This window comes from Microchirus variegatus (genome assembly GCF_963457635.1).
Source record: "Microchirus variegatus genome assembly, chromosome: 23".
In the NCBI taxonomy this organism is placed as follows: Eukaryota; Metazoa; Chordata; class Actinopteri; order Pleuronectiformes; family Soleidae; genus Microchirus; species Microchirus variegatus.
Genome location: NC_139824.1, coordinates 16,308,461 through 16,335,351, shown reverse-complemented (window position 1 = coordinate 16,335,351; position 26,891 = coordinate 16,308,461). Strand labels below are relative to the sequence as shown.

The 26,891-nt window shown below is 36.6% G+C and overlaps 3 protein-coding genes across 5 annotated transcripts; 2 read left to right on the top strand and 1 right to left on the bottom strand.

Moving 5' to 3' along the window:
• Window positions 1–3,166: 3,166 nt before the first annotated feature.
• LOC310943814 (epithelial membrane protein 1) lies at window positions 3,167–9,197 on the top strand. The gene is made up of 5 exons (XM_083909481.1): window positions 3,167–3,230; window positions 5,419–5,502; window positions 5,603–5,702; window positions 5,818–5,958; window positions 7,201–9,197. The coding sequence occupies exons 2-5, from the start codon at window positions 5,428–5,430 to the stop codon at window positions 7,359–7,361; spliced, it is 477 nt and encodes a 158-aa protein (XP_083765607.1). The 5' UTR covers window positions 3,167–3,230; window positions 5,419–5,427; the 3' UTR covers window positions 7,362–9,197.
• Window positions 8,740–13,771, bottom strand: f8a (coagulation factor VIII associated). Of its 3 annotated transcripts, none has more exons than XM_083909473.1 (13): window positions 13,681–13,765; window positions 13,041–13,135; window positions 12,917–12,963; window positions 12,733–12,805; window positions 11,612–11,771; window positions 11,403–11,471; window positions 11,187–11,307; window positions 11,006–11,098; window positions 10,408–10,472; window positions 9,884–9,965; window positions 9,725–9,771; window positions 9,449–9,504; window positions 8,740–9,348 (listed from the first exon to the last, which is right to left on the bottom strand). In XM_083909473.1, the coding sequence occupies exons 4-13, from the start codon at window positions 12,738–12,740 to the stop codon at window positions 9,267–9,269; spliced, it is 783 nt and encodes a 260-aa protein (XP_083765599.1). In that variant the 5' UTR covers window positions 12,741–12,805; window positions 12,917–12,963; window positions 13,041–13,135; window positions 13,681–13,765; the 3' UTR covers window positions 8,740–9,266. The 3 variants fall into 3 exon arrangements, with proteins under 3 accessions (XP_083765599.1, XP_083765600.1, XP_083765598.1); XM_083909474.1 differs by lacking the exon at window positions 13,681–13,765 and adding an exon at window positions 13,426–13,537; XM_083909472.1 differs by lacking the exon at window positions 13,041–13,135 and having other exon boundaries at window positions 13,681–13,771.
• A 7,528-nt stretch (window positions 13,772–21,299) lies between these two features.
• Window positions 21,300–26,421, top strand: LOC310943811 (uncharacterized protein). The gene is made up of 4 exons (XM_083909478.1): window positions 21,300–21,393; window positions 23,362–23,476; window positions 23,650–23,779; window positions 25,791–26,421. The coding sequence occupies exons 2-4, from the start codon at window positions 23,374–23,376 to the stop codon at window positions 26,107–26,109; spliced, it is 552 nt and encodes a 183-aa protein (XP_083765604.1). The 5' UTR covers window positions 21,300–21,393; window positions 23,362–23,373; the 3' UTR covers window positions 26,110–26,421.
• The last annotated feature ends 470 nt before the right edge of the window (window positions 26,422–26,891 follow it).

The window sequence follows — 26,891 nt, the reverse complement described above, 5'->3', positions numbered from 1 at the left end:
TGCTCCTGCATTGTCTAGTCGCTGTATAATAGTTTTTGTTTAATTTTCGTAGTGTTTCAAAAAGTCATGTAAAATAACATGGTCGCGGGCCGCGGTTGCATAGCCACTGTTAGCAGAGAGATGCCATGTTTCTACCGGAGCCTGTAAGGACAAACGCAAGAGAACAAATCAAGCGTCTCTTAACTTGTAGCGGAAGTCCCGCCTCCTCTGCTACGGCCGCGGTAGCTCCGCCCTCTCCCTCGCCTCACGAACCTCATCTGCTGACACGGAGAAAGACGACGAGGACGACATTTGACCGGCTGAGGACACCTTAGCACTCAGGGAAGGGAGGGGGTGAGCAGAGGAGCAGTTCTTTGTTGTAAATTTCAGCCTCTCCTCTAGATGGCACTATAAACTACTTACTTCACCTTTAAATAAAATAAACAAATACTTCAATAATCATGTAAATCAACAGAGGCACCTAACCCTAACCCTTTGTCTTAAGTCTAAACCAGGGGTTCTCAAAGTTTTGATACCTGAGGGCCAATTTAGAGGGCCGCCAAAGGAAAAAAACTTAAAGAAATCTTATTTGTAATAACTATGGCGTCCAAAATTTGACAAAACCGACATACTATACGACGTCGTCCAAAATGTGATTTTTTTTGGGTCCAAAATTTGACAAAAACGTCATACTATACTATGTCGTTCAAAATGTTACAATTATTGGGGGAAAACAGTTTTTGGTCCAAAATTTGACAAAAACTTTGTACAATACTATGTCGTCCCAAATTTGACAAAAATGACATATGTTGTCCCAAATTTTGACATTTTTTCTCAGAAAGGATTTCGGGCCAAAATTTGACAAAAATTACATATATGGCGTCCCACATTTTTGGGAAAAAATGTAAATGCCAAAATTTGACAAAAATGTCATACTATACTTTGTCACTATGTCATCCAAAATTTGATGACATAGTAAATCCAGTTGTACAGTTTACACTTATTGGTCTGTATCCAGTAATGTCCAATAAACATTTAACAAGTTCAGTCGCTCCTGGATTAAAACTATCAACTGTAATTCATTGCGGGGCCGCCAGAAATGTTTCTGTGGGCCGCCATTGGCCCCCGGGCCGCACTTTGAGAACCAATGGTCTAAACCAACCGTTTCATAAATATCATGATCCAACTATTCGGTGAAGCATTGATGTGATATTTACAGTTGTGGGAGTTTGTTCAGTGAGTGTTTGCCAGGGCCTGAAAATAATGAGGCAGACTTTGGCCTTAAAGGACTTTTATTGTGTGTGTGTGTGTGTGTGTAGTTGTGTCTCCTGGGGGTTTTTTTTAATGAGAAAGTGTGTGTTCATGTTTGAAAAGGTGTGTCCCCATAGAGTTGCCATAAAACAGATGTTTTGGGTGTGTGTGTTCCTGTGTGACTGAACAGAGGGAATTATGGGATGTTTGTGCTCCGCGCCTCACGAGTCCAGTCCATTATTCCATTATTTCATTATTCACTAACCCAGTTAGGGTGAAACAGGGTTTTGTAGCTACGATAGCACGATGTGTTGTGGAAGGTCCTCGTTTTTTACGACGTGTTAGGATGAACGAAAGAGGAAAAATCAGAAATATGATTATTGCCTGTTATAGTTATCACAGTTGCCAACACAGGGATCAAGATTCCCAGTATAAGTCCATGTGGTTTCACTGAGGCTGCAGCCTGAGGGCAAACAAGACAGAGTTATGAATATTTGTATTTCAAATATGACAGTTTGAAGTTAAAATAACACAGTTTATAGCACAAAGAAGCAGACAAGTGGAAAAAATACTTTTTTTTTTCTAGAAAAAGACATTGAAATAATAATATTTATGATGATATTTCACTTAATTTCAAAATAAAAGTGTTTGTTTTGATATGGAAAGATAAATAGATCACAATATAAACATATTTACGATGCAAAATGAATGTATTAATAAAAAAACATACAGAAATAACTAATTTGTCAGTATGACTAAGACTGATAACAAATATTATAATATTTATGATGATATTTAACTTACTGTAATTTCAAAATAAAAGTGTTTGATATGGAAAGATAAACAGTTCACAAAATAAACATATTTACGATGCAAAAATGAATGTATTAGTAAAAAAAACATACAGACTCATACATAACTCATTATAATTTGTCAGTATGAGTAAAACTGATAACACATATAATATTTATGATATATTTGACTTTTCAAAATAAAAGTGTTTGTTTTGAAATGGAGAGATAAATAGTTCACAATATAAACATATTTACAATTCAAAAATGAATGTATTAATAAAAATACATGCAGAAATAATTCATTATAATTTGTCAGTATGAGTAAAACTGATAACAAATATTATAGTATTTATGATGATATTTGACTGTATTTCAAAATAAAAGTGTTTGCCTTGATATGGAAAGATAAATAGTTCACAATATAAACATATTTACGAAGCAAAAATGAATTCATTAAAAAAAACCTGATAACAAATGTAATATTTATGATGATATTTCACTCAATTTCAAAATAAAAGTGTTTGTTTTGAAATGAATAACAAACTGTGTGATTTGTGATTGTGAGATTGGGCGATAAAGATAATAAAAAAAGTGATTTGGTTTGAAATAGATTAGAATCTTATAATCAGAGACAATGTCTCCAGTGTCTGTCCCTGAGGACACGATGAGGACTCACTGTCCCACATCAGAAGTCATTTCACGAGCACAATGAAGTGTTTTGTGTGTGTTTATAAGACAGGAAGTACCAGTGAATTATGTGTTTGTGTGTGTTTTATACACTAAGACACTTTTGTTTTTATTTACATGTGTACATGTGTGATGTATCCAACATTTAAAAGCTGCATCTTCAGCGCTGATGCGTTTAAAAACGAGTGTGTGAACATGTTTTAAGTTTTACAGTGTGTGAACTCACTGAGAGCCGTTTGCTTTGCTTTGGTTCGTCCTGACTTTTTCACCGAGGGGGGAAAACATTTCAAACTTGATGGGTGGAGCTTGGTGAGGGGAAAGATAGGGAAAACAGTGTGTGTGTGTGTGTGTGTGTGTGTGTGTGTGTGTGTGTGTGTGTGTGTGTGTGTGTGTGTGTGTGTGTGTGTGTGTGTGTGTGTGTGTGTGTGTGTGTGTGTGCTGTGAACTCAAAGCTGGGTGGGTCTACGCTCTTTCACATTCCCAAATAACTCCCGGGTCGTGCGATAAAAGCGCTCTCAGGTAACGTCCTTTTTTTTTCTTTACGCTCTGTTTTCCATGTATATTGGATGTAAAGTTGGATTTTTACGCACGATTCTGCGACTCTGTGTGTGTGTGTGACGCACGATGTTGTTCTTTTTTGAAAATGCTGAGCCTTTTTTTTTTTAAAGAAAGAAAGAAGGCGCTGTTTTAGGGTTTTCTGCGGCGCTTTGAAGACGGAGCGCACGAGAAGTCGTAAAAATGACGCACGACTCCAAACTTTGGTTTTACGCACAGGAAAAAAAAGAGTGTTTTCACGTATGTTTACATATAAGTCACAACAGTGTGTGTGTGTGTGTGTGTGTGTGTGTGTGTGTGTGTGTGTGTGTGTGTGTGTGTGTGTGTGTGTGTGTGTGTCGGTATTTTCCGTCCGTCGTCGTAGTCTCGCGCTCTTTTCAAAGATGTTGACTTTATATCGTGCCCGCGGGGCCTCCTCTCTGTGTGTGTGTGTGTGTGTGTGTGTGTGTGTGTGTGTGTGTGTGTGTGTGTGAGTGACGGAATGTCCAAAATTGTGTCCAAACAAATGCGCCTTTCTTGTCGACGGAAACAGTCCCAAAAAAAAAAAAAAAAGTCCGTGGACATTCCTGCGTGAAGATTCATGCGCGCGCGAGCTCTGCAACAATTACAGAATAAAACACGAGTTAAAAGAGTTAAGGGGGGGGGGGGGCTTAGTGAGGACTAATGGGGAACTTATGTGCGTTATTCAAATATGTGTCCTCGAGACTGCTGGGACGAGTGTGGACTTGCATGCGACACCCCCCCCCCTCTCTTTCTGTGAGACAGTGATTATTTGGGACAGATGTGTGCGCGAGTGTGTGTGTGTGTGTGCAGTTTTATTTTATTTTGTTTTATTTATTATTACCTATTTACGACATTTTTGATGTTATTTGACCTCATGGGGTTAGAGGTATGAATTAACGTTAGGTTGAGTAATGGTAGTAAATGTAGTGTCTTTACAAGCAGGGCCTGCTCTATGCATTTTGAGGGATTTGGTGCCCCTTTCACACACTCCCCTCTTTTTTCTTTTTTACTGCCTTAACTGTTATTATTATTTTTATTAGTTTTTGTTTTATTTGTTAAAGGTGCCATATGTAAGAATGTGGCCAAAAACAGTTACTACATTCAAATTCAAAATACCGAGGTCTTTTAGGTTTCGTTTTCTGACGTAACTGGCAACCCGTGGTTGCTCGGCAGCTGAGACTCTATTGACTGCAATGATTGGTAGATGGCGGTAGGTGGCGCCACATGACGCCAAAACATAAACATGATTTGCAGTCTGCAAAATATTTTTTTTAATGCAAATATTTTGTCTGTACTGTTGTTGTTGGTGAGGGTTAGACATGACACAGTTTAAAATAAAAGAACCCTACTCAAATTTGTCATGTTTTGATATATTTTGATGTACAAGTACTTTTTATTGGGTGTATTTATTATCTCGGGTAAAAATCACCCGGCGTTAGTGATGGTGTTTTGAATTTGAGCGATAATAGTGTTCTAGGGTAGTAGTAGTGGTAGTAAGTGGTTGTCCTGCAGTCAGTTCCCCCTCCAGTAGATGGCGCCCTAGGCAACCTGGAGCCAGCTCTGCTTTCAAAGAACAGCTGTGCAAACATGCATTAGTGTGTGCACGTTTATTAGGCCGTGGTGATTTAAACGTATCAGGTTTTTCACCTCGTGAGGACATTTCAGCTGCTTTTCAGCGCGTGACTTTAAATGACTTTAAAGGTGCATTATGTAATAAATCTAAATCAACTGACCTTAAAATCCTCCTAATATGTCACAGAGACTCAGGAATAATGTTCATATAACAAACTGAACTCACCAACAACAACAGTACAGACAAAATATTTGCATTTAAAAAACAATATTTTGCAGACTTCAAATCATGTTTATGTTTTGAAATCATGTTGGCGCCACCTACCGCTGTCTACCGATCATTGCAGTCAGTAGAGTCTCAGCTGCCGAGCAACCACGGGTTGCCAGTTAGGTCAGAAAACGAAACCTAAAACGAAACCTCCGTATTTTGAATATAAATGTAGTAACCGTTTTTGGCCACACTCTTTTATATGGCACCTTTAAGGTCAAAATACACTTGTGTAATACAAAGATTTGACTTTTATATAAATATTATATATTAATTAAGTCACTCAATTCCCCTGTTATCGGTTTACAGAAGGCCACGATGCTGGTGCTGGCTGGAATCATCGTTCTGCACGTTACGACCATCATCCTGCTGTTGGTGGCCACCATTGATAATGTAAGTTTTTTTTTCCTCATGAAACAAATGCCTCAATGTACTTCTTTGTGCATGTGCATGCTGATATCTGTTATATCTGTGATATCTGTGATATCTTCAGGCCTGGTGGGTCACCGATACGGTGTCGACCGATCTGTGGGGCAGGTGGGAGTTGACCAAGTCGGTGTGGCACTACACGAACCTGGAGAACTACCCCGAGGGTAAATATACACCGTTATACGCCGTCACGTTTTGTTATTATCTTCTGTTTACAGAAGAAACATCTTGTCCTTTCACTGACTCTTTGTTGTTGTTGTTGTTGTGTTTCTGCCACAGACTATCTCCAGGCAGTGCAGGCCACCTCAGTGCTGGCCTGCATCTTTGCCATCCTGGCCTTGTTTGTGTTCGTGGCGCAGCTTTTCACTCTGCCCAAAGGCCAGAGGTTCACCTTCACGGGCATTTTGCAGCTCATCGCCTGTAAGTAAACCTATAATAAATACTCCTTCATCAGCTCGTGTCTGTGAAGACGCAAAATAACACATTTACAACAGCAGGAGGGTTTTTTTAAAGTCTGGATCTGCACCTGAACGTGACCAAACTGGGGTCAAATTTAGGCTCATTCATTTACACTCGACGTGAAAACTATCCGTGTTCATCTGCAGAACGTCGCGTTTCCTCTGTTTTTGGGCGAGTTATGTGTCGTTTTAATCGGGAAGAAAGTTTGAAAAATCGTGTAAAAGTTTAGAGACAATGTTTAGTGAATTTTTTATAAAATTTTCATTTTTAAAAATCTGCCGATGGAGTATTTTCCCACTCGCACTAAGTTGACACAACGTGCTAATAAACGAGTTCCTTGTTTGTCCAAATCTTATCATTAAAATTAAAGGTGGTTTTGGTAAAAAGTGGATACTGAAGATACAGAGGCGATTCTAGAGTCTGTAGGGGCCCGAAGCAAAAATTCCCAGGGGGCCCTTCCTTCCTACCAGTGTTCAAAAAAAATTATCAAAAGTTCAAAATAGTTCAAAATATTTTTTTTTCAAAATGAATGAAATAACATGGAAAAACCTTGTAATTAAAAAGTATGTGAAAATATAAATGTAAAGAACAATAAAATACTGTAAATAGCCTTTAAAAAACTATATAAACTTAGTAAAAAAAAACATTACACTGTAAAGAACCCACATTATAAAACAATATAAATATATACAACAATAAAATACTGTAAATAACTGTAAAAAACATATATAAACTGAATAAAAAAGATATGCATTACACTGTAAATAATCCTCTTCATTTTCCAACTTGCAGAACGATAACTTCACACAGGTTAAAGTGAGGTGGGGCCCCTTTAGGGAGGTTTCCTACTGAGATGTCCTTCCAAATAACCCATTGTTATTTAAGGGGGGACGGGGAGGTAAAAACAGCCCTCAGGCTCCAAAGTGTCGGGGGCCCCCTATCGGCTCGGGGCCCCAAGCGGTTGCCTGCGCCTCTGACTGAACACTATCACATTTCGTACATTAAGTACAATGGATTAATGAGCGATTGTTACCGGTGCTGCTATTATCACATAAATGCGTACAAGGGTGTTTTGACACGTATTAAGCTGTTAAAGGTTCAAAATCGTGAGGTGAAAACTCATTCTATCGTGATCGCAGTCAATCGTCTTATAAAAAGGAAAAGTAATTACCTGATAATTGCCGTCCTCTCCTCCTCCTGCAGGCTTGTGTATAATGATCGCGGCGTCCGTCTACACGGCGCAGCTTCACGCCGGCGACGCGGCGGGCGCGTACGGACACTCCTACGTCCTGGCCTGGATTTCCTTCGTCTTCACCTTCATCCTCGCCGTGACCTACCTCATCCTGCGGAAGAAGAGCGAGTGAGCGAGTGAGTGAGTGAGAGAGAGAGGAGAAGAGGAGTGGGATTTGATTCAGAATCATTTTAGGGCTGCAACTCGTCTTTGTTTTCATAATTTAGAAGAATTTGCCGATAGATCGGCGTTTCCCCCAAAACTTCAAAATGAGGATTATTTTTCCCTCAAAAGTCTAATGTTTGTTATATGAAGCAAAGAAAAAGCTTGTTTTAATACTTAAAAAATAGACAATTAATTGTTGCAGCCCTACAAAGTCTATTTTTTTTAAAAATCAGTGATATGCATTCTGTGATTTCACGAATGCAAACAGAACTCGCATGAAGGCCTGAACTTGATGTGAACACTTTTTGTTCCTTTATTCGACTAAATTGAGAAGGTGAGCTAGAGTCGGGGCAGTTTGGGGTACAAATAGATTGTTTTGTGATGTTTTTTTGTTTGTTTGTTTGTTTTTCAGTAAATGAGTTATTTCTATTTGTTTTGTTTTGTTTTTAAAAAGGAAGTTTGATGTCGTTTTGAAGAACTCAGTCCACGCCCTTTAGTTTGACATGTGGACAATCAATATTATGCTCAACACGATCTGTATTAAGTACAGGAGAACCACATAAGGTTCTTCTTCTTGTCATCACAGGAGAACCCTTTTGGAGGGTTCCACCAAGAACCCTTTAAAAACCCTTTATTCAGAAAAAGGGGGTTTTAAAGGGTTCTCTGGATGAAAATGGTTCTTACTGGAACCATGACTGTTACCAAGAACCCTTGAAAAACAAACGGTTCCAGGTAGAACCTCAGCCCTGGTAGAAGAACCCTTTTGGAACCTTTATTTCTAAGAGTGTATGAAGTCACACGCAAAAGCTTAGCCTAGCTTGACTGAAAACAGTGAAACAAGAAACTTGGCTCAGTCTAAACGTGACAATCTATGGACAAACCTCTGAAACTCAAACATAAAACCTATGTGTTTTTGCCTGGATAAGTCATTCAATTCACATTTTTAAGTGTCCGAAGCTAAATCAACCATTACTGTACTGACGTAACAACAAAAAGGCTTGTATTATATATACACACTATATATATTCCCCAAAATGTCAAACTACTGCTGAGATCAAGCAGTGGAGACTTTACTGTGAGATCAAAGTACTACATTGTTGTGTTTAAACACATAGCGAGAGGCTAACGGCTACTACTGCAGGTTTCCAGGAGTCCAGGAATGAAGAGAGAAAAACACACACACACACACACACACACACAGTATCTGAGAAGGTTCAGTGTGTTGGCAACATCACCGCATTCCTCGTGCAGAACTTGAACAATTAGGAAAAAAAACAAGCCTTAAATTCACAGTACAGTAGTTTTAATCATGTATCATTATTTTACAACTGAAGTATAGTGTATCCTTGTTTTTGTTTTTTAAATCTATGTACATGGTAACCATTATATTTTTGTAACAGTGTTTGATTTTAAATGTCTGTAGTTGGCTGCTATCCTATGAAAAGTACATGGAAAAGTGTACAAGTGAACATAAAAGTGAACCAGGGATGGAGGACAATGGTGCTGCGTTTCACCAATCTTACAGATCTAGACGATAGAAGGTTTTGTTTGTAATTACATTGGAATAAAGCCATATCATTTATTAATAAAACAAATAACTCGACTCGGGTGTGGGGGCGTGTCTTCTGTTCCACTGGTGTGAACCACACAAAGTCTCCGTTACATACGAATCAGTCTGGTTTTATAGCTTTCACTCAGATTTATGACACGACGAGAGTTTTTCCTCTTTTCTAAATATGTGCACGTGTCTGTGTTGTGTGCATTTGTCTTGAGTGAAGTTCTGCAGGCCTTAAAACAGACCCGGTCACAAAAGAGGAATGTTCCATTATCTGAGGTATTGTTCCCAGAGGAAGTGAATAAAAGCTGGACTGAACTAAATGCCTTGGCCAGACGGTGTGATGCGCTCCTGAACCACCAGGTGGAGAAGGTGGTTTTGCTCAGCTGTCAGAAGTGGCCTGAAGAGGGTGAAAAAAAAACATTTAAATACATCAATATGGAAAAATTAGCTGATCGACCCTCATCACAGGGTGGAAATAAACATTTTTGAACGCTCACCACAGCTCGGTCTGAAGAGACTTGAGCGACTCGGTGTCTTTCTCCTGACACGCCATCTGCAAAACACATTTGCTGCTCAAACTCCACACGCAGAAAAGCATAACTGCAGATTCAGACGACCTTGGCGAGTCGAGTCAGTGTTTACGCTCTAACTAATTCACCAAATATCGAGTGCCTATATTCCCCCTTATTGTCAGTGTGTGATGCGAAGGCCGTGATGACCGCGATCGTCTTTCCTGTGCGAAACAGGAAGAACCAGGAAATCCTGAAACTCACCACGACCGACTGCAGGAGCAGGAACACATTCTCGGGCAGGAAGGTCACTGAAGGGGAGGAAAAGATCCACGTTTACACTTCAGGCAACAATCTCGTGTCCTAGATTCAAAAGAGTAAATGCGTGCAACTCATTTTTTTTAACTATAGAGGCTCATTCACCTTGGCTGTGAGGGTCAAAGGACTCCCATGCATACTTTTCCAGGGTCTGTGCATGCTCTGGCAACAACTTTTGAGGAGGAGGCTGCACAGCGGGGAAAAACAGCCAAGGTTAAATAGTTAAAAAAAAAAAAAACATCCCTGTTGCAGCTGTGGAGCAGATAATCAAATGTTGATGTGCAGATGTTTTTCTTTTTCTTCTTTTAATGTGAAAAATTCAACCTCTCATGTGTTACAGTGTGGTGTTACACACTGAAATATGACTTTAATTATATTATATAATTATTTAATTAATTATTTAATCACAACTGCTCAAAACACTTTTTTTTTTCACACATTGTGAAACGTTGTAGCTTTTAAAACATGGTTTTCTGATATAAAAAGTTAAACTGTATGTTTGTTTTTTCTTTTTTTCTTTACACATTCTTAAAAGTGAATGGATTTGTACAATTTTGATGTTAACAACTGTAAATCCATTTGTGAATGGGTGAAATTTCCTAATAAAAAGGGATAATTGTGATAATTACCTCCAGCAGCATCAGCAGCAGCACTCTGGAGATCTCACATTTTGCCACAATGTCTAGAAATGCACCTTTAAAATTGTAATTTTGGGGGAAAAAAGGCGGAATATAAACATTCAGGAATATAGTTAAACAGGTTTATAGTCCGTTAAATAAAGGAAAATACTAAAGGGATGAAGACGCTGATCATGAGGTCTTTTCTCATGCGTTTTAACTAGCGCTGGGCACGCTAACGCGATAGTGGCGGTTAACGGCGTCAACGTTTACAAAAACGCTTGTGACGTTAAAATTAGTCTCTAAAGTAACGCTAAACTTTAAAAACAGAGGCACACATACGTAACACAGGTACGCTGGTTATTTGTAGCGCTGCTCTTTTCCTTTAATAAACAGACCGCTCCAGTTCGACAAACAGAGGCGCTAAAGGAGCTAATGCAGCTAACGGAGCTAACTGGTGTTTTTCTCACATGTGTTTTTCTCCGGTCAGACGTCATGGAAACGCGTCATGCGTTAACCTAGGGATTCAGTAATGTGTCGTCTTCATATCAGATTATTTTAAAACAGAGGTACAGTCAGTCGGTGTGTGTGCGTAAACACACAGCCTCACCAACAAGCGTGCTGGTGCCCGGCAGCTGCAGCCCTCGCTCCTGACACATCAGCTGCATCTCTGTGAACATCGACAGAGCGCCGTCGTAGTCGCCTACAGAAACACAGAGGAGACAGAAAATCAGGTCAGCTTTATATTACCCACATACTGTACACGCAAAAATAACACAATTACGACTCACGGGTAAGAATTTTACACGTGGCTATTTCGCCCATTGACAGCAGAGCTTCGATGGGAGTCTGCGTCTGTAACTCTGCAGCCCTCTGATAATGAACTATGGCCTCTCCGGGTCTGTTCATCTCCTAATGAAGACGGAAGAGGAGGTTAATGTAAGTCAAATGTAATAATAGAAATCATTCAGCTTTAGGGTCTGGGGTTAAAGGGTTAAAGGTTTTACCTTGAGAGCATTTCCAAGTTCTAGACACAGACTGGCTGCCATCACAGGCTGATTCATCTCAATGAACACCTGTAAGACATTTGTGCACGAGGGTTATGCTCCTGTCTCTCGTGGTCAAAATAAAGGAATGTCTACTGTCTGTGCACGCCGATATTTTTAGAGCAAAAACAGTAAATCATCACACCACAAAAACGCAAATCCTGGTTTACCTTAATTGCAAAGCTGTAGCAGTTAAGTGCAGCCTGAAGGTGCTCATCGAAGCCCGGGGCCTGCAGAGCCCTGTTCTCCTTCTCAGACGAGAGGAAGAGGCGGGCGGCGTCGGTCAACGCCAAGGCTTCTCCGGGAGCGTTAAACAGAGTCTGCTCACACCTGCGGTCGAGAGACATTCCGAAACAACAGATGTGAACACGTCGGCACCGTGAATGATATGGGGCTATATCTCTGCGCCAATGAGAAACACCTGTCACCATGTGCTGGTTTATTCTGCGGGACAAGAATAACTAGAGAGGACTGATCACTACGTTGGTGTGCATCTTTATCTAAACATAACATTGACATTAACTTATTGTTTCATTGATTTTAGGTAAGCGTTAATGCATTTCAACCCTTGAGACGTGAATATTTTTACACAAACTTACTTACTTTCAAAAACAGATTTATCATTCACACTGAATGGCCAAAAGTATACAATAGGGCTTTATACTATTCCATTTAATCCATTTTATTTAATGTTAATCTTAATTTCTTGCACTCCATTTGTTGCTCTTTTTTAATTTAAATTTTTTAAATATTCCATTTTTTAATTTTTTTATTTTTTCAAATTTAGAAATTTTTCAAATTTAGACATTTTTCAAATTTTGATTTTTTTCACATTTTGAAATTTTTCACATTTTAAAATTTTTCAAAATCAATTTTAATTTTTTTAAATGTTTAAACTTTATTATCAAAAAAAACAATAATCTGCATGTGCTGAGTATCTTAAAACATAAACTGTAGCACCAATAAGTTGTTGTTTTGGCTTAAACTTTTCTGGAGATATCTTCCACAATATTCTGGAATGCGGCTACAGAGCTGCAAAATATCATATGGTATGCTATAGCCTAAAGATTATTTATAAAAGCTAAAAGGACCTTGCCCCGACCACATAAATACTTGAACTTTACTAGATTAGATTAAGTTTTATTGGCCTTTACAGGAAACGTTGATATGTTCTGTATTTTGTACTGTATTGTCATTCTGTTCCATGAAAATACACTTTGTGTGCGATTAGCCAAGGGTGTGAATAGCGCATACAGTACGTGATTGTGGAATTTCTATGTAAGCTACTCACCGAGCCATGGCAAGGTTACAAAAGGCTGCATACTGCAGACAGTCCTGCTGCTTTAGCTCCTTGGCTAACTGACCTGTGAGAACAATTCAAAAAGCACATGATCGATGAGGACATTTGCCATTATTGTCTTACACATGAGTTATTATCATCGTGGTAAAGTAAAAAAAAAAAAGGATTTACTTACCAAACTGCTCACTTGCCTCTGCTACGTTGGGCTTTCGCAGAAAACGTCTGCACAAAACAAATAGAAACCTGTCAGTTTTTCTGTTATTCTATGAAAGAAGTACCACCAGAGGAAGCAGACGTACCACTGGTGGTTACACACACCACAGTTTCAGAACCCAGGATATAGTATGCAATCAGATCACTCGTTACCATCAGGTGACACAGTCTCAGCATTTACCTTAAACCAAAACAATAGTCAATAGGCGATTGTGTGAATATTAGGTTATGCAATATTGTTAAAAAATAGCTAAAAGAACAAAATGCAGACCAAAAACGTTGTTCAGTGAATTATATATCACCTATTGGCTGTTTTAATGCCTAAATATCGGCATTGGTGATACAAAACTGACATATCGATCGACTATAGCTGATCAGGAGAGAAATGAGAGGCTGTATGTTTTGTTAGCTAGCTAGCGCTAACCATGTTTAGCTACATTAGCACATGAATTAGCCATTAACTCGCGTTACCTCCGTTAACTCAACGACCAAATACTTAACAGCTGATGGTGATATCTTTAAATTACAGATTACACGACACGCAAAAGCGTAATATTAGACACACACGCGCGACTATTCCTTCCATTTTTGGTGAGGAGCTGACAGCTAGCTTCGCTCATTAGCGCCAGCTGCGTCGTTAGCATCGATGTCAGTCAATCCTTACGCCAGCTCCTGATACTCTAACATCTCAGAATAAAGATGTACGAGTGCAACGAGACGCCTTACTTTTTCAGTTTATTGGACACGGCACGGTATCTCGCCAGAAAGTCTCCCTCAGCAGCCATGGTGGATGGAGCAGCAGAAAACAAACACAACCAGGAAGTACAGATGACAGCAACGCTGCTATTGGCTCGTGGAATGGAGACATCACGATTTCATTGGTCATCCAGAGAAAACGGGCGGGGCTTATGTGTAGAAAGAGAATAATACATAATACAACATACTGTACTGAGCCATTCGACTAAAATAAATAAAAATAAAATAAATATTATAGAATATAATTATCAGAATATATATATACATATATATATATATATGTATATGTATTTTAAGGTAACACACTTAAATGGTTAGAATCCTTCACACATTGGTGTCACAATTAAGTAAATATCTGTTTGTTTGTTTTACTTAACTCTTTAATTCCTGTGTACAAAACAAACATTTTACACCTGCATTTAACAATTATATATACACTGGTACATACATCAATTTACCTTTGCAACAGTAAATACTCAATACACTGACTTGAGAAAATGCATTTTCTTATAACATGATGACTATAATGTGTTACAATCATATCTTGAGAGGAAATCCTGTGTGCAATATGTTATTTTAAAGATTTATTAGAAACACTGTGGGGAGTCCATGATCTCTGAAAGTGATATAATTGTCCAACTGTGGTGAAGTAAGTTTATTTATTTATTCATCTATGATTCAAAAGTTCTCGTAGACCGACTCAAATACGTCTTCACCCTTGCTTTGAGCAGTTTGCTGGACCTGTGGAGGAGGAAGTAGACGACAGTTAATCAACTGCACGTGTGGTTTTTCCACTTCCACACACATCCACAGAGCAGCACTGACCATATTTGGTGGTTCAGTCTTTCTCTGGTCTTGCTCCTTGTCGGCAGCCGAGTGTTCCAGCACATCATAAATGGACCTGGGCCGAGCTTGTAGACTCTGAGAGGATATTTAAATAAAAACGCAAAGAAGACGGTAAAGAAAAAAGTGTGTGTAAAATGTACACTGATAAATACAAACGTGTGCTTACACAATAGAAAGATCCAGATGGAGCTTTGACGACCTCAGAGTCTCCTTCTGTCGCTCTGCTCGTCCTTTCTTCTCTGTTCTGGGTTTGTTTCCCGCTAGTTTTGCCACATTTAGTAATCTGCTCTTTCTAAAAAAAAAAAAAGAAGACACTTTGATACATAAAATTAAAGTATTATGACACAAAAAAGATTATTTAACTTCTTGCGATCGATTCACCTTGCATTAGCTCCGTCTTTAGGTTTGTGTGCTAATTATTAAAGAGTAAAAATCCACTTTTACCATGCTTGTTTTTCTACAGCGTCCAGAGAAAGTTACACAGGGTTCTTTTATTGAATGTTCTTTTATAACTGGGTCTTATTAATGATCATATTGATAAGTCATTCTTGTTTTAAACAAGAACTTTGAACTATTTTATTTCTTTTTAATCTTAATTTCTTACACTATTTGTTGCTCTTTTTTAATATAATTTTTTAAAATGTTCCATTTTTCAAATTTTCAATTTTTCAATTTTTCAAATTTTCAATTTTTTTAATTTTTCAAATTTTTCAATTTTAAAAAATGTTTGATTTTTCAAATGTTCAATTTTTTGAATTATTATTTTTTTCAATTTTTCAATTTTTCTTTTTTTTTTTTTTTTCAATTTCAAAATGTTTTAATTTTCCAAATTTAATTTACATTTTTTAAATGTTTAAATTGTATTTTTAAATAAAAAATGTTTTTTATAATTAAAAAAAAAAAATTGTAATTTTTAAATTTTTCAATTTAAATTTTTAAATGTTTAAATTTTAAAGTAACATTTAAAATTTTTAAATTGTGTGCACTTCCTGTACTTGCCGAGTCTAATATGGAGCAAGTTATCTGATGCTTGAATTAGAAATAATTTGGTGATATAACCAATAATTACATAATATACAATCATGAAAAGGTAGTAAAATCTTCAGAAAGTATGTGAGACTTAGTGACATCTAATGGTGAGAGTGCAGACTGTAACAAACAGAGGACTTGTACATTTACTCTTACACACTGGACCTTTATCCTTTTCAAATAAGTTTTGTGCAAAATAACACAATGATAAATAGACCTGTCTTTAAAATTGTGATCTCAACATGAAAAGAAACCCCCAAAGTCAACACAAAAGTACAACGTGCCATTTCTCAACGTCCTCCATCTTACCCAATTTCCTCTGAACACATACACCGACCCAGCCACGCTGAAAAGCAGCAGCACGACCGTGATGACGGCCACTGGGATTAATCCTCTGTTGTCCAGCCTTCTGGGTTCCCTGTAGCCACGATCTACAAAACATATACATATACATATGAATATATAGATGTATATTAATATGAAACACACTTGTTGATGTTTTTCTTTGGATACTTTAGCTCATGACAGTGTAAATACTCGGAAAATGGCTATAGACATGAACTTATATTACGCTGTTTTCCAACATCAAAATACTTTTTGCATGACACGTAATTGCAACCAGATTATAAACCTAATGAGGAAATGTACGTTTTTGCCAAAGTACATGATGAATAGTAAAAAAAACTATCAGTAAACATAACCACATGTAAAGATCACATGGACAACAAAAGCTTGTTAATCTGACATTCACTTCTCAAAAGTTAATTTGGGACTAGGCCACGAGAGGAGATTGTGTAATCTAAGCTGGCATGAGTCAAACGACGGAAACCACTTCTCTTTACAGTGAACTGATTTCAAAATGATTAGTCCTTTGTACTAATTTATTTAATTGTAATCTTAATTTCTTGCACTCTATTTGTTGCTCTTTTCTAATTTCAATTTTAAAAATGTTCCATTTAAAAATTTAAAAATTTGAAATTATTCAAAATTTGAAATTTTTCAAATTTTTCAGAATTTGAAATTTTGGAAATTTGAATTTTTTTTAAATTTAGATTTTTTTTTTAAATTTAGATTTTTTTTTTAAATTTAGAATTTTTTGAAATTTAGAATTTTTTTTTTAATTTTTTAATTTTTTTTTTATTGTTTAAATTTGTATTTTTTTGATTTAAAATGTTTAAAAAAATATATGTTTTTTTTTTTTTTACATTTTTAAAATTTTATTTAAAAAATTAAAATTTCAATTAAAATTTAAATTTTTTGATTTTTTTGTATGATAATCCCTGGTCATCACCTCTCACTCGGAGAAACCAGAAGACTCTGATGTTTTGGTAGTGGCACACGTATTCTCCTGAGACGGTCAGGTTTTTCAGCTTCACCGTCACATGAGTCATCACAAGATGACCCCGTGTTGCATGGACGTTAGCGTGGTATATCTGCTTGGTGAAAGGATCGGAGCACGTCACCAAGTCCACGCTTTGGTTCGCTCTCTTTGTGACGACAGCTCCGATCGTGAGGTCTTCACCTGCAAAGGCCACAAAGACGGTGCTGTCCAGGATTAAACCTGGAAAGAGAGAGGGATTTATCAACAACATTGTTTAGGTCACCTTTAAAGGCGCCATCTGTAAGAATGTGGCCAAAAACGGTTACTACATTCAAATACATTTTCTGACGTAACTGGCAACCTGTGGTTGCTCGGCAGCTGAGACTCTACTGACTGCAATGATTGGTAGACGGCGGTAGGTGGCGCCACATGCCAAAACATGATTTCAAAACATAAACATGATTTGCAGTCTGCAAAATATTTTTTTTTTATGTGCAAATATTTTGTCTGTACTGTTGTTGTTGGTGAGTTCAGTTTGTTATATGAACATTATTCCTGAGTCTCTGTGACATATTAGGAGCATTAGATTTATTACATAATGCACCTTTAATGTTAAAAACGTTAACCATTTTCTGGCTGCAGCTTTTATTCTGTGTGCATCTGAAGAATTGCTCATCATAATTAACCCAATATGTATTTTAGAAAGTGCTTTTTTTCTACACATTTGTGGTTCATTTCAAATTTCAAATAAATCCCATCAGTTAAAAACATTGAATGATATAAACATGTTGTGACCATTTGTGACCTTTGACCCATTGTACGTGTTGACACATTTAATTTTGTCAGCACTTTGTCCTTTTTGAACCTTGTTATTAAAGTAAATTTTAAACAAGCTACTTTTTTTACTTTAAGTTAAGTACATTTGTAGTCCAGTAGAACAGTGGTACTTTTACTACTTCAGTGCTCGTTCCACCTCTATAATAACACTGGTCAAGTTATTTTTAGCTGATTTAGGATTTTTTTTTTGAATCACATTGGTTTCGCTCAATCAGGTCAACTTTCTTTTTTGTTGTTTACATTTTTTTGTACTTTCTTTTTTGTTGTCTTATGATGCACAGGGTTATTACTTTTATATTTCTTGCAATAAACAAATACTCTGAAGATTTTGCAAGTGAAAGAACTATAGAGCTTCGACTATGGAAGATCTTGCAAAAAATAATCCTGACGTATTCTTCTACATCTGTGCTGAATAACCCTAACAGGAATCTAGTCACAAGTTTGATAAAGCGCTCTTACCATGATTATTTTGCTATTAAATGTGGTAAAATGTCACAAAAATGACCTAAATTTAGTCAGAAGAGTGGATTTTTCACAATCAAATGAGCATAAAAACCTAAGCTGATGTGAAAAATAAAAATGGATTCAGTGCAACAGGGTCCTAATTCAGTTGAAAAGACACAGACGACTTACACATTCTTTATTTTTGTGACCCAGTGTTACGAGTGAAATAGAAGTCAGAAGAAAGTTTCTCACCTGGAGCTGGTCTTCGTAAACACACGGAAAAGTGAAAAAACACAAATATCCGTGTGAGTGTGAAGAGAAATGAGGAGTTCATTGTGTTCTTCACAGAGTTTGAGACACTGATTCTGAGTCTCTTTCACTTTGGATTAAACTTGAAGCAGTTTTTTCTATGAAGTGAAGTGTTGAGTTTCCTGTTTCTGGCAAAGACACTTCCTCAAAATAGTAAAAGTATTGTTTTTTAGGTTGTTTTTTTTGGTTTTTTTAATGACACAATGAAAAAATCATTTACAAGCATTTTAAATTTGATGAAAGTGAAGGTTATAGTTTATAAAAACAGTGTGTTATAATAAATGCATGAATACATAAATAAATACATAAATAAATGCATAAATAAATAAATACACAAATAAATGAATAAATAAATACACACAAATAAATAAATGTAGGTGAACAGAAATGTAGAAATAAATATAAAGCATTTATTTATGCATTTCGATATTTATTTATTTATTCAGTTGTGTATTTATTTATGCATTTATTTGTGTATTTATTTATGAATTTATTGGTGCATTTATTTATTTATTCCTGTATTTATTTATTTATGCATTTATTTATTTATGCATTTATTTATGTATTTATTTATTTGTGCATTTATTTATTCCTGTATTTATTTATTTATTTCTGTATTTATTTATTTATTTGTGTATTTATTTATTTATTTATTTATGCATTCATTGGTGCATTTATTTATTTATTCCTGTATTTATTTATTTATTTATTTATGCATTCATTTATGTATTTATTTATTTGTGCATTTATTTATTCCTGTATTTATTTATTTATTTATGCATTTATGTGTGTATTTATTTATTTATGCATTTATGTGTGTATTTATTTATTGGTGCATTTATTTATTTATTTATTCCTGTATTTATTTATTTATTTGTGCATTGATTTATTTGTGCATTTATTTATCCCTGTATTTATTTATTTATTTATTGATATGTCAGGTTTCGTCCTCCATAGTTAAGTGAAGTGTAATGTTGGCTCTCGTCCACAGTGAGACGGTGTTGAGAGAGAGTGTGTGTGTGGGTGCATGCGTGCGTGTGTGTGTGTGTGTGTGTGTGTGTGTGTGAAGGTGACAAACTGCCTGTAGTTAATGTGCAGCAGCTGCGTCAGATGCTGTGATTCCTTCACAGATGTTGAAGAGCAAACGGTCGGTTCTTATTCACTCGTCTGTTTTCCTTCTTCACCTCCTCACTTCATCTGTTCTCCTTTTCTTTTTCACCCTGGATCAGAGGCCAACTGTGACCTCAGCTCACAGAATGAAAACATCTGGATGCCAGTCAATAAAGACTAATTCACTCCTCATCTGCTGTGTTTCTGTTTAAATCCTTCAGCTGATATGAAAACAAAAGGATGTGATGGAAGTTTATTTATAAGTTTATTTGTAAGTTTATTTATAAGTTTATTTATAAGTTTATTTATAAGTTTATTTATAAGTTTATTTATAAGTTTATTTATAACACACGTCACTTCTCCTGAATGAAAGCGTCTCTTTAAAGCTGTGGGTCAGAGTGCGACTACTTTTAAAAACTGCGTAATCTAATCTGCAGTCACATGACATCCTGGATTTGCTGGTTCCTTTTTTTTAATTTTATTTTTTATCTGCAGATTAGGCGACAATCCTTGGCTTCCCACTTATTTCATTTATTACCTTTTTACTTGTTTTTTATTCTAATGTTAGTTTTTAAATGGAGCTCTGACTTTTATTGTTTTTATTTATTATTATATTGTGTGTCATTATATTGTATTTTAATGACTGTGCAGCACTTTGGTTCAACTGAGGTCGTTTTTAAATGTGCTTTTTAAATAAAATTGACTTGATAAATAAGAGCAATATTTCTCTCTTGAGTTATATAACGTGATTAAAAATGCAGTGTTGTGTGTTAAATTAGTTATTTAAGATCTTTAAGTATTTTACTTTATAGTAACTTTACTTTTACTTAAATCAGGACGACAAAAATCAAGTTTTTTGGAGTCATTAAACCAGAGGAAATCACAGTTATTAATGACATCATTAATTGACATCAAACAGTCAAACAGAGGGAGTTTGACATCAAACTTCCTCCATAGTAACTTTACTTTTACTTAAATCAGGACGACAAAAATCAAGTTTTTATTCTTCATCTGATCATTTGTTTATGTAAAATCTAAGTTGTAGAACAAATGCAGCTTTTAAATCAATAAAAACATACAGATATCGTATAGTGTTAGTTTATCTGCAGACAAAAACGAGTACAAGCTGAAGCAGAGATGACGAAAAACATCCATAACTCATGATTTAGTATCAGCACAGAGTCTGTACTACAGTACTACAGTACTACAGTACTACAGTACTACAGTACTACAGTACCACAGTACTACAGACCATAATACACTTCTTTAGTGTATTATGGTCTACAAAATGAGTGAGATCACAACATTACAACCACTGACACACTCCTGCACATGAGGAGTGAATTACTGTGTGTGTGTGTGTGTGTGTGTGTGTGTGTGTGTGTGTGTGTGTGTGTGTGTGTGTGTGTGTGTGTGTGTGTGTGTGTGTGTGTGTGTGTGTGTGTGTGTGTGTGCGTGTGTGCGTGTGTGTGTGTGTGTGATAGAGAGAGAGAGGGATGATGGGCGTGTCGTAGGAGTGAGTGAAACACACTGATCTTCACAGATGTTTAATCTGGTTCAGTTTCTGTCGTCAGATTAATTTAGAGAGAGAGAGAGAGACAGAGAGAGACAGAGAGAGAGAGACAGAGAGAGAGAGAGAGAGAGAGACAGAGAGAGAGAGAGAGAGAGAGAGAGAGAGAGAGAGAGAGAGAAGAGAAGGTTTAAACAGTGACTGAGAGACGAGGAAAAAACAACTGACTAAAACTATATCTGAGAGTTGACTCATCATCATCATCATCATCATCACTGTGAGTATTTGATAAATGTTAGTTTTACCTGCTGATGTTATAACGTCAAACATAGATGTTATAAATGTCATAAATGTAGATGTTATCAATGAAGATGTTATAGATGTAGATTTTATGAATGCAGATGTTATAAATGAAAATGTTATAATATAGATGTTTTAAATGTAGATGCTATAAACGTAGATATATAAATAAAGATGTTATAATGTAGATGTTATAAATCTATAACGTTATAATGTAGATTTAGTTATAAATGTAGATTTTATAAACGTAGATGTTGTAAATGTAGATTTTATAAATGCAGTTGTTATAAACGTAGATGTTATGAACCTAGATTTAGTTATCAATACAGATGTTATAAATGTAGATGTTATAAATGTAGATGTTATAATGTAGATTTAGTTATAAATGCAGCTGTAAATTTAGATTTTATAAACGTAGATGTTATAAATGAAAATGTTATAAGGTACATTGTGCATACAATGTAGATTTTATTAATGCAGATGTTATAAACATAGATGTTATGAATGTAGGTGTTGTGAATGTAGATTTAGTTATAAACGTAGATGTTATAAATGTAGATGTAGTTGTAACAGAAGCCTGCGCAGCAGATAAAAACAGTGGACACTCAGATAAGAAAGCAGCTGTTTCTGCTTATTATTTGGTGGTTTGATCAGTTTCCAAATGAATAACCTCTGAAATCACCATCTTAAAACCTCAACAGTGACTCACAGGATCATTATTGTGTCACAAGTCAAACCCTCTTGTTTTTCTCTCTCTTTCCTGAACCTCCTGCTTTCACCTCCTCTCTGACTTTGGAATCATTAAACCAAAGGAAATCACAGTTATTAATAACTTCCTCTGGTTTGACTGATTGATGTCGTCGTTGTTCGTTTTCTCACAGCAGCTCATAGTTAAGGCCTTCAGTCCAGTGTAGCTGTTAGCATCAGTGTAGCTGTTTTTAAAAAAAAATAAAAATTAAATACACACACACTGGACACTTTGGCGGTAAATGATGGACAGGTGCCAATTAGGGCGAGAAAGTTAAAGCATTTGTGACCTTTGACCCTTTTTGACTGATACATTATGTGTTTACATATACATTTTTTGTCAGCACTTTATTTGTGAAGGTTTTGCCTTTAATTAAAAACAATTCATGTGAGATTTGTGTCCCAAAGAACCACAACTTTGGTATAAAAGCTACTTTTACTCCGAGTAATTTACTTTAACTTTGATTATTTTTTACTTGTAATCAAGTAAAATTTGATCATAAATAGTGGTACTTCATATATCAATACTTATTATTATTATTATAGCTTTATTTGTATAGCACCTTGAAAAACAGCAGTTTACAAAGTGCTTTTACATACAAAACAGTATAAATAAAACAAATATTAATTGATTTAAGGTGTTTACAAAGAGATAAAATGATAAAAAGAGATAGCATAACGCTATTATTATTAAATAATAGCTTTTATTACTATTATTATTAAATCCATAAATACAGGCAAACAGTAAAGTGGCTCATGAACTTAAATTTTCTCTTCTGCTGCATTTAAAGGCGCCATATGTAAGAATGTGGCCAAAAACGGTTACTAAATTCAAATTCAAAACACCGAGGTCTTTTAGGTTTTCGTTTTCTGACGTAACTGGCAACCCGTGGTTGCTCGGCAGCTGAGACTCTACTGACTGCAACGATTGGTAGACGGCGGTAGGTGGCGCCACATGATGCCAAAACGTGATTTCAAAACATAAACATGATTTGCAGTCTGCAAAATATTTGTTTTTTAATGCAAATATTTTGTCTGTACTGTTGTTGTTGGTGAGTTCAGTTTGTTATATGAACATTATTCCTGAGTCTCTGTGACATATTAGGAGGATTTTATGATTTATTACATAATGCACCTTTAAAGAAAAGTTCATCTCGAAATGTAACTTTTTTTTGTCCTCATTTGTTGTGTTTTTTAGCGTCTGCTCATCATGACTCCTCCCCCTCTCTTCATGTTGCTGATGGCGGTTGCCATGGCAGCTGCCGTCAGAGAGAATGAACTGGATTATGGGTACTGGAACTACAGAGAAGGAGGTGAATTATTGAGCACGCTTTGATTTCCTTTAAAGTTTTTGTGGATCACGACGTGACAAAATGATTGAAGTAGTGAATTATAAAAGAAGAAGAATGTGTATTAATCATTCATGCTGCTCTGTCAATGAAAGCCTGATGTTGTTGTGTGTTGTTGTTGTTGTTTGTGTTGTCAGCGGACAACGTAAACGTGGCCTCTGTGCGCAGCGTGACCAGAGTTTTAGACGCTTGGGGAAAACGCATCTTTAATGAAATCAAGACTCTGCTGCACTCACAGCCGAGCACGCTGCTGCCAGACTACTCCAGGTAACTTCATCATGTTGACGTTGTCTGTTTAAAATAACATGTGTAAACACACAGATGAGTGACAGCGTGCAGTCGCTCTCTTTCCATAAATAACCAAGAAAAACACACAAATCAGCCGCTTTAAAGCTCACAAACTAACTCAGTGTGTCGACACATGAACAGAACATGTGGTTTATATCCTAATTACTGACTTATTTATCTCCAACAGCTTTAAAAATATTATATCCATTCCATTTGTTCCCAGCTTTGAAAAAAAAAAAAAAAAAAAAAAAAAAGTTTCCCCCAGAGTGAAATTAATAAGATTCAAAAACTGTGTTGCTTCATAGAAAAGTTTGTTGGTACGCTTCCCAGTTTGAGCCTTTTAGTATTTATTACATCATGTTCTCCCCATGTGTGTGTGTGTGTGTGTGTGTGTGTGTGTGTGTGTGTGTGTGTGTGTCCAATAAACATAAAGAGGTTAAAAAAGTGACCAGAAATAAGTCAAAACAAAGTAACGACTAGCTAAAGCGACACAGTGAACAAACTCAACCATCATCAGCATCATACAGAATAAATGTAACTAAATGTAACCAAATATAATGTAAACTAAAGGTAACTGCTCTGTAACATATTGATGAATAACTTTCTGTATTTATTACTCATTCAATTTCACTCATCGTATGATGCATATATAATAATGATACGCTGTGATCTAGTGGCGGGATGCCGTCGCTTTGCGGGTAACGCAATCGCCATGCATTGTGGGAAATGTAGTTTACTGACGCCTTCAAGCAGTGTTTCCCAACCCTGATCCTCAGGGAACTCTGCCCTGCCATGTTTTACATGTTGCCCTGCTCCAAAAACACCTGATTTGGATGAAACATTACACTTAATTCAGAAAAAAAAAATTTTTTTTTAACAAAAGTTGAAACTTTTTTTGAAAACAAAGACACAAGTTGAAAAGAAAGAAAGAATGAATTTGAGTTTTTGGAGCAGGGCAACATATAAAACATGGCAGGGAAGTGTTTTCCTGAGGACCAGGGTTGGGAAACACTGCCTTAAAGCAGCATAGACCTATTTTAACATAGATTTTTAAGACCAATTAATCACTCGCTGGGCCACATCTGGCCCCCGGGCCTCGAGTTTGACACACGTGCCCCTGCACAGACTGTAATATTTGGAGTATATTGAGGAGACAATTGCGTCACAAACAGGAAACAGATGTGAGATTTTTCTTACCAAGAATTCAGAATCAGTCCACAGCAGAGGGAGGAATCCACAGCTGCAACAAGGCAGATAAAGTGAGTAACAGGTGAAAGTAGAGGGGGGCGTGGCTTATGTAATAGTGTCATGGCTGCAGCTGTGGTAATATAACAGTGATGAGGTGATGAAGTGGGCGTGGCCTGGCAGAGGAACAGGTGAGAATGACTGCAGGAGAGGTGAGAGGGAGTTTATCAGTGTTTTCCCAATCCTGATCCTCCATGTTTTAGATGTTGCCCTGCTCTAAAAACACCTGATTCAGACGAAATATAAAAATTTTGAAAAAAAAAAGAAAAAAAATCACATAAGTTTTTTTTTACAAAAGTTGAAACTGTACATTTTTTGAAAACATTTTTTTTTTTTGATAAAAGTCGAAATATAAAATTTTAATTTTTTTAAATGGACAAAAGTTGAAACATTACATGTGTGGGTTTCAATATTTTGCAGACTGCAAATCATGTTTATGTTTTGAAATCATGTTTTGGCATGTGGCGCCACCTACCGCCGTCTACCAACCATTGCAGTCAGTAGAGTCTCAGCTGCCGGGTTGCCAGTTGCGTCAGAAAACGAAACCTAAAAGACCTCTGTATTTTGAATTTCAATGTAGTAACTGTTTTGGCCACATTCTTACAAATCATCCCTCAATAAGATCTGCCTGTGTGTTGGGGTTTATATCTGAAATATTGTTGTTATTGTTGTTGATAAATGTGCGTTTTTGAGGCTTTTTCCCCCCCTCTGACTGCCTCCTGCTGTTCCTCCTCTCGTCCTGCAGGGTGCGCCCTCTGTCTGAGTCAGTCAACGACCTGTTCAGAGAAGTCTCCCTGCTGCACCGGCGCATCACTGAGCTCTCTCATCGCCTAGCAACACTGGAACCCTTCCTCCGTCACCACGGCTACCGTGAGGAGAAGGAGGAGGAGGCGGCGAAGGAGGAGGAGGAGGAGGAAGGTGGTGTCGGGATTCTGGCTCCTCAGAGCCTGAGAGGAGAGGTGAAGAACCTGGCCCGGAACACGAGGAGGAGCCGGGTGGTGAGGAGGAGACGGGTCAGAGTCCTGAAGAACGGGGAGGTGATGCTGGTCCAGAGCGACAGATGAAGATTATATTTTTTATTTTTTAAATGAAATATATTATGTTTCAGGTTTCAGATTGATCTGTTGAATAAAGTTTGTCACAGTTGAAGTGTTCGTGTCACGACACAGGAAACACGACTCCAGCCTTTAAAACTCTCTCGTTCCGAAGCTTTAAGTGTGATTTCGACTCGACCTTCTTTATTATCTGTTGTCTTTTATTTAATGACACATAAACAAACATGTATAGACTTAAAGGACCAGTACGCAACATTCCGTAGGCTGACAATATGCACGAGCCATACGTCTGTTTGTATGTATGTATGTAAAAGTGTACATGATCGCTTTGAAATAAACACAATTTTCCTAGAATTAGAAGAGATGTGCCTTTTTTTATTTTTAACTGAAGCTTAATATGCAAATAAATAAATAAATAAACAGAATGCTCCGCCCACTTAAACCTGATGGGAGGAGGAGGGCCCGCTGCCATCTGTAATCTCGCCATTAGATGTCACTGTTACTCACATACTGAATCTTTAAATTGGGTGAAATTTTGACTTTTTTCTCTGGTAAAACGACTCATCGCCTCAGGAAACGCGGCTGAAGCTAGCGAAGGAGGCTTAAAGGACCAGTACGCAACAACATTACGTAGGGTTACAATATGCACAAGTATGCATGTATGTATGTATGTAAAAGTGTACATGATCGCTTTGAAATAAACACAATTTTCCTAGAATTAGAAGAGATGTGCTTTTTTTATTTTTAACTGAAGCTAAATATGCAAATAAATAAATAAACAGAATGCTCCG

Bases quoted from the DNA above. Each gene is read 5' to 3' on its own strand.
- f8a (XM_083909472.1), bottom strand. From the start codon at position 13,739: ATGGCTGCTGAGGGAGACTTTCTGGCGAGATACCGTGCCGTGTCCAAT. The intron at 12,806-12,916 runs GTAAGTAAATCC...TTGTTCTCACAG, and splicing joins AGAGGCAAGTGAGCAGTTTG to GTCAGTTAGCCAAGGAGCTA. The intron at 11,308-11,402 runs GTAAAACCTTTA...CGTCTTCATTAG, and splicing joins AACTTGGAAATGCTCTCAAG to GAGATGAACAGACCCGGAGA.
- LOC310943814 (XM_083909481.1), top strand. From the start codon at position 5,428: ATGCTGGTGCTGGCTGGAATCATCGTTCTGCACGTTACGACCATCATC. The intron at 5,703-5,817 runs GTAAATATACAC...TTTCTGCCACAG, and splicing joins CCTGGAGAACTACCCCGAGG to ACTATCTCCAGGCAGTGCAG. The intron at 5,959-7,200 runs GTAAGTAAACCT...CTCCTCCTGCAG, and splicing joins CATTTTGCAGCTCATCGCCT to GCTTGTGTATAATGATCGCG.
- LOC310943811 (XM_083909478.1), top strand. From the start codon at position 23,374: ATGACTCCTCCCCCTCTCTTCATGTTGCTGATGGCGGTTGCCATGGCA. The intron at 23,477-23,649 runs GTGAATTATTGA...TTGTGTTGTCAG, and splicing joins CTGGAACTACAGAGAAGGAG to CGGACAACGTAAACGTGGCC. The intron at 23,780-25,790 runs GTAACTTCATCA...CTCGTCCTGCAG, and splicing joins CTGCTGCCAGACTACTCCAG to GGTGCGCCCTCTGTCTGAGT.